We start from the raw sequence: 7,560 nt of genomic DNA, 5'->3' as shown, positions 1-7,560 counted from the left end.
TAACGACAGCAGGAAAAAGGCGGCAACGCAAAATGATCGAGTGAGGGAGGCGGTGAGTAAAAGTATATGAAGCAAAACCCCTGCATCCAAAACGGGCCGATTCCATTCCGGTTAGCGGCTGACTCATTAAACTAGTGTGCGTGAAGTGTAAAAAACAAAATGACCCCCAAAACCATTACATCTCTGGGTCCCCAAACCTGATGGCATCCTAGTCTCCTTCTCGCTCGGCGAAAACTCCAAAACACACACCGTGTTCACTAACTTTGATCGACGATGGCCTTTTAATTCATGGCCACGCTGGTGAGTGTGATGATGAACTCCTACTGGTCGCTTATCCAAAGCCCGCACTCCGCTGAGCCAATGTTCCCTTTAGTTCGGTGGAACGTGTGTTTTTTAATAACAACCCACCAAACCGAATCACACACTTCTGTTGGTGTCCCCCCCTCTATCTCCCGCCGCAGAGCCGTCGGGTCAATAGCTGAAATAGTCTCTCCGGCCAGGCATTCATCTTCATTTTAATACTCGCCGCTCGCTGTGAATCACATTTACCTCGTGCGACCGCCACGATCCCACAACCTGAATAATTGATCCAGATCTCCTCTCGAAGGAGTTTAACTACTCTGGAGAAGTGTGAAGGAACAAATCGGCTGCAACTGACTCTCAGGTCCTCCGCGACCGCTGAAAGGCCCGGCAGTTACTTTCTTGTGAGAGGTTTGTTTGCGTTTCCCCTTCAGCGCCACAGGATAATCAGCTTCATCCACCCTATTGGAATGGGGAAGATAGCGGAGTGGCCGGGGTGTCTGACTCAGAGCTGAGAGGTACCGGATCTAATCCCTCTGTTTCCGCAGCCTCCCCCTCCATGTCCTTGAGCGAGACATCCTTGGCTCAGCCTCACCTGCTCCGTTGCGACCGTATCCGAGCCCCAGTGTTAGGTCACCTGGATTTGGAAGTGTCTGCTAAATGACTAAATAGTCATTTCTCATTGCCCGCTTTCTGGCTGAAAGCTAGACTTAAGATAAAATAAAGTGAAACTTTGTGGAGACAAAGAAGGGAAGCCGGAGCAGGTGATTCATCTCGCAGGGGGTGGGAGGGAGGTGCCGCGGCGAGCTGAAAACATAGCATCGTCTGTCTGCCTCGTGATTAAACTGCCTTAAACTATCAGCGCTATCTAATTACTGTCATTATCATCAATGAGAAACGAGCAGGGCCAGAAATGGCGGGGTTAATTAGCCTTACGGGCCCCGGCAGATTATTTATGTACTGCGCTCGCCTGCGGAGCTCAGATAGCAACTGTTGGTTAACTTCCCTGTGCGGCTTCAAACTTCATCCTGGTCGTTCCTCCTGAGCTTTTGCTCGCTCTTTCTCTGTCCATCTCTTATCTATGTTTCTCTTTGTCTCTCTCTCTTCCTCTGTATTCAATATCCATTCAGTTAAGAATCGGCAATGGAAAATAAACATTTACATTTTGAAAGCAGTTTCAAATATAAGACCCACCATCCTCATTATTGTGTGCCCCCCCTCTCTGCTTTTTTACTGAAGAGTCAGAGTAGAGAGAAACCAAAATGAATGGTCTGTTCATTTCCTCTCCATTTAATCATCACAACAGAATCAGATCCAAGTTAAACTGGTTCCGTCTATACTCTCACCTCCTCACTGCCCATGGCCAAGGCACTCATCATAGCTGTAGTTTATCAACCATGCTTAACTTTAATGATTCGACAAACCTCCCTCACATCGTCCTCTCAGACCCTAGAGCCGTTGAAATGATTAACTACAACCAGCAATCATCGCATACTGTGGTTGGGAAGTCAAGAACAAAGAGCCTTCCACAAACCTTTCTTTGTAATGGCTGGAGATCTGAACTCATACTTTGGGATTCATTACTTTAATTAAAGATAGAAAGACAAGGGTGCAATATCAAATCCAATCCTCTCTTCTTAGTTATAACTATTTAAGAAGTGCAGTTTACTGTTTATAATGTATTCTCTATACCCTGTTTATTCTATTTGTCCTTGCTTTAAAATGTACTTTAGCGTCTGTCTGTCTGTCTGTCTGTCTGTCTGTCTGTCTGTCTGTCTGTCTGTCTGTCTGTCTGTCTGTCTGTCTGTCTGTCTGTCTGTCTGTCTGTCTGTCTGTCTGTCTGTCTGTCTGTCTGTCTGTCTGTCTGTCTGTCTGTCTGTCTATCTATCTATCTATCTATCTATCTATCTATCTATCTATCTATCTATCTATCAATCTATCTATCTATCTATCTATCTATCTCTATCTATCTATCTATCTATGAAATGACACTTCCAGATGTCACCACTGGGAATCACCCAAAAATGGAACGTCCCCGATCTCAAGTTTCACTGGTTCTACTGGTTCTGTGGGGTTCCTTACTTCTTGGGCGGGACCTGTCCTACGTTGACCCGGACACAGATGACCTTGCGCGTCTGGACGCCCGTGGAGCAGGAGGTCAGGTCCTCGCTGCCGGTGCTGTTGGTGGCCCCGGCGTTGGGGTCCTCCGTGCAGGTCCCCCAGGGGCCCGTCTGCCAGTGGTACACGGTGCAGGCGTGCTCGTTGCAGTTCCTCACTTCCTGCAGAGCGCTGCTGTTCGGACACAGCGCCCCCCCTGGTCAACACAGAGCGTTACATCAGTCAATTAATGTGTCAAGGTCAGCAGTCAACCAAGAGAGCAAACTTTAACATGCATCAGTCTAGCGGTCGGTTGATCAATCACCCAGCAGTCAATTTATCAGCCAAGCGTACATCATTCAACCAAGGGATTGATCAGGCTCTCTATCTACTGTATCTATATATGTACTGTATATATAAATAAGTTAGGATGTAACCTAAAGACAGGTAGAAAGATCTACAGGTCTACTATCGCATCAGATTGTCTGACAAACTCTAAATGCAGGAAAATCTGTTTGCCTCCATATTCCTAACTATTACCATAATGATGTCTAGGTAACGGTGGGTGGAGAATGTGCGTGAGGTCTGTTCTAAATAGCGATGGCGGCCTTACGGTGTGCCAGGAACACAAAGCAGGACACAAGTCGAGCTACCTAAAACCTCCTCCAATCAGATCCTGGAATCCAATGCTCATGCAGCTTATTCAGGTGCTATTGTGTAGAGATGATTGTTCTGGAGCCAAGCTGTCCCTCGCTCTCCCTCTCTTCCTCTAACTCTCTCTTCAACACGCTCTCCCTGTCCGACTCGAAAACGCTCTCTCGCTCGCTCACCCTCTCGTTCTCTCTTCAACACACTCTCTCCAGTTCCATCAGCATTTATTTTTTTCACATCGAGTAATTAACAGACAGGTGCAGAGGCCTCTCTGTCTCTTTGTCTTTCTCTCCCTCCCTCTCTGTCTCTCCCTTCTTCCCTCTTCCGTCTGCCTCTCTCCCTCTTCCCTCTGTCTTTCCCTCCTTTCATCTTCCCTCGCTCTCTCCTTCCTTCCCTCCTTCCCTTGTCCCTCGTCCCTCTCCGTCTCTCCCTCCTTCCATCTCTCTGGTCCCTTTCCTCCCTCCCTGTCTCTCCCTCCGTCCCTCCCATCCCTCTCCCCCCTCTCTCTCTCCCCCTCTCCTTCCCGTCCCTCTCGCATCTCTCTCTCTCTCTCCCCCCCCATCCCTCTCCCCTCTCTGTCTCTCCCTCCGTCCCTCCCATCCCTCTCCCATCTCTCTCTCCCCCTCTCCCTCCCGTCCCTCTCCCATCTCTCTCTCTCTCTCCCCCATCCCTCTCCCATCTCTCTCTCTCTCCCCCTCTCCCTCCCGTCCCTCTCCCATCTCTCTCTCTCTCTCCCCCATCCCTCTCCCATCTCTCTCTCTCCCCCTCTCCCTCCCCCCCTCTCCCATCTCTCTCTCTCCCCCCCCATCCCTCTCCCCTCTCTGTCTCTCTCTCTCCCCCCCATCCCTCTCCCCTCTCTGTCTCTCCCTCCGTCCCTCCCGTCCCTCTCCCATCTCTCTCTCTCCCCCTCTCCCTCCCGTCCCTCTCCCATCTCTCTCTGTCTCTCTCTCTCTCTCTCTCTCTCCCCCTCTCCCTCCCCCCCTCTCCCATCTCTCTCTCTCCCCCCCCCATCCCTCTCCCCTCTCTGTCTCTCCCTCCATCTCTCCCGTCCCTCTCCCCCCACTCGCCACCCCTTGTGTCAGAAGTAATTGACCGTGCTTAATGGCTTCATTTAAATATGTGTTTGAGTGACATTATGGGCTGTGCAGAATTCTCGTTGCCGTGGTTTTTTTTTTTCTCCTCCATTAATTGAAAGCCGTCTGTGTAATGAGAGACAATGATCAACAGAACAGGATGTGGTGGAAGAGCAACAAATCTCACCTTAATCGGGAATCAGCTTTCCTCCCGCTGGTTGGTTAATGCTAACTGGGCTCACTAAAAACGCATTAGGGTGCTAGTTCCAAAGCTAGGTAGCACTAGCATGATCACAGGCTGTTCTATTAGATAACTGTTATGATGCTAGCTTTTAAAGCTAGCTAGCACAAGTGGGTTAATGGGCTGTTCCTTTTGCTTACTGCCGTGATGCTAGGTTTTAAAGCTACCTAGCACAAGTGTGATAATGAGCTGTTCCGTTCGCTAACTGCTGTGATGCTAGGTTTCAAAGCTAGCAAGCACCAGTGTGTTATTGGGCTGTTCCTTTAGCTTACTGCCGTGATGCTAGGTTTTAAAGCTAGATAGCACTAGGATGGCCATTAGAATGTTTCCTTTGCTGGTGCCACGGTCTGGTCTCACCATCTTGGATGTTCGTTTCATATGAGAAGGGAATTTTCAATTTGTTTCTTATATAGATACGATTTTATTTATAAATGCAATACACATCTTGTACAATATGTTCATATTATATTAACGGTGCAATTTGCTGACTCTTTCAGAGTGTCAACACTCAGACTGTATCAGAGGAATTCACTGCTTGTCCGCATATCAAATCTGTCTGCCATCGTGGCACACATACACAGCTAGATCCCATCACAACATAAACCCCCCAAATGTATTTTTCATGACGGACATTCTTTCATAGCCTGATCTAACTTTTCTCTTAACTTCCTCAGATGCGATATTAGATAAAAAAAAGCCTACAAATAAGAAATTGCTACTCTACAGTCGTAGTTTTACAAAAAAAAAACACTTTTACCGGAAATCGTTGGAAGTTTTGACAGCCGCGAACGACCTTTAAAAAAACATGAAAAGCAAATGTAATCATATTTAAATTAAACACTTGAAATCATTGTACCATAACAACAACTAACAGCTAGGGTCTAAATCGAAAACTATTAGACTAACAACTGAGGAAGCGAAACTGCGCTACCATTTATGAATTATGATTTCACCCAATTATGAAGAGCTTTAAGGGCATCACGCCAGTAATGGTGTTTATAAAAGACTTAATGAATAAACACGAGCAATACTTTATACTGCTTGGCAAGTGTTAACAGGGTTGGAGGGGGTCAAACACAGCTAGGAGCTAACATTAACACACAATCACGAATGTCGTTAGAGAATTACCCTCCATTACTGAGATCCAAGCCACTACCATAGAGGCGACTGTCAGGAGAAAAGCACACACACACACACGCACACACACACACACACACACACACAAGCACACACACAAACACACACATCAAGACACAAAAACCCCCACACACGCATCAATACACAGCAGAATGTTCGGTGACATTTAAGTAAGAGACAGAGCGAGAAACAGGAAGAGTGAAGCAGACACACACCGCGCTGCCATGTGTACAAAGACGCACACACACGCTAGAGGAAAGATCTTAGAGGACAGATAGAGGCAGATAAAACAGTCTGCCAGTCAGTCAGGAATAATCAGTGTTCTAGATAAGCAGACTGGTTCAAATTAGGCCAGACTCGGCAGACACACAGAGTGTGAAATTCCGCCTGTTGCTGATTGACAGCAGAGGACGACATGAAAGGCCATGACTGAGCCTATACCGGGCTCTATATGAATATATTTTGAATTCTGAAAGGAGGTGAAGGTACACACACACACACACACACACACACACACACACACACACACACACACACACACACACACACACACACACACACACACACACACACACACACACACACACACACACACACACACACACACACACCTGCATGCATGCACACAGCCACAAGTCAGCAAATTTAATATACAAAATACTCTCTGCTAAACACATTACACCCTTACTTCCAATGTGCACATATACACACACAAACATCCCCCCGCACACACATAAACACCCAAACATTCCCCCACACACACACAAACACATACATTCCCACACAGAAAGGTATGGATGCACACGGGTGAAAGCATGTGTATGCAAAACCCCACTTGAGGAAAGTTTAATATTCAAATGCTTCCTAAATCCCTAAACACATTGCCATCCCCAGACACACACACACACGCACACACACACACACACACACACACACACACACACACACACACACACACACACACACACACACACACACACACACACACACACACACACACACACACACACACACATACACACATACGTGCAAGCACCCACATGCATACATATACATACATAGCCACACAGCAAACAAATTCTCCGAAATGCAATTACCGGTTTTCCTTACAGATATACACACACAAACACACTCACACTCTCACATACATATACATATACATATACACACACACACACACACACACACACACACACACACACACACACACACACACACACACACACACACACACACACACACACACACACACAAACACACTCACACTCTCCCACACATACTCTCCAACCCACACTTTCCGACCCCCTCATACACACAAACACACACACACACAAACACACACACACACACAACCACACACACACACACTCTCCCACCCATCCACCGACACACACCCCCACACACTCCCATCCACCCTCCCCCCCTGCTCACCCTCCCCGGCGTTGTAGGCCAGGATGGAGCGCGTCCTCATCTGCTTCCCCTCGATGGTCTTACTGGAGCAGGTCTGGGAGCAGCTGGACCAGGGGGTCCAGTCGCTCAGCACACAGTCCCTGGAGCAGGGCACCAGGCAGGGCACCTGCTCCGGGGGCAGGCTGGACGAGCACAGGCTCTTGTCCACCTCCCCACCTGGTGGGGGGTGAAAGAGAGGAGGAAGGGGGTGTTATGAGTGTGGGTCCAAATGTCCAAATGACAGTTAAGTTAAGTTAGTTAAGTTATCTTTCTGTCCTTTTTTGGGGGAAATTCTTTCGGACGGACGGAGGGACAAAACAGACGGAGGGATGAAAAGGCAGGCAGACAGACAGACAGACAGACAGACAGACAGACAGACAGACAGACAGACAGACAGACAGACAGACAGACAGACAGACAGACAGACAGACAGACAGGTAGGTAGAGAGAGACAGAAAGACGTGGAGAGAGATGGGGGGGAGTAGAGGAAGGGGATGGAGATACAAAGAGACTGGAACAGAAATGCAACTAGATCCACAGATCGACTAGCAGACTGACCAACAGACAGACTGATGGATGGACAGACTGTGAAGCAACCCAGGAAACGTCCTC

The 7,560-nt window shown here is 47.9% G+C and overlaps 1 protein-coding gene across 3 annotated transcripts in view; it reads right to left on the bottom strand.

Moving 5' to 3' along the window:
- Nucleotides 1–2,271: 2,271 nt before the first annotated feature.
- Nucleotides 2,272–7,560, bottom strand: part of LOC132467165 (thrombospondin type-1 domain-containing protein 7A-like) — a 13,110-nt gene continuing 7,821 nt past the window's right edge. Inside the window, exons 3-5 of one of the 3 annotated variants that reach the window (XM_060064303.1) lie at nt 6,931–7,125; nt 5,491–5,529; nt 4,115–5,155 (exon numbers count right to left, since the gene is read on the bottom strand). In XM_060064303.1, coding sequence (XP_059920286.1) covers nt 5,097–5,155; nt 5,491–5,529; nt 6,931–7,125 — 293 coding nt within the window. In that variant the 3' untranslated portion in view covers nt 4,115–5,096. Of the gene's footprint in view, nt 2,615–4,114; nt 5,530–6,930; nt 7,126–7,560 lie in introns of those variants that run through there. The other 2 variants (XM_060064302.1, XM_060064304.1) reach the window with 2 other exon arrangements.

Source organism: Gadus macrocephalus, chromosome 11 (assembly GCF_031168955.1).
Source record: "Gadus macrocephalus chromosome 11, ASM3116895v1".
NCBI classification, from domain to species: domain Eukaryota; kingdom Metazoa; phylum Chordata; class Actinopteri; order Gadiformes; family Gadidae; genus Gadus; species Gadus macrocephalus.
This window is presented reverse-complemented; position numbering and strand designations above follow the sequence as displayed.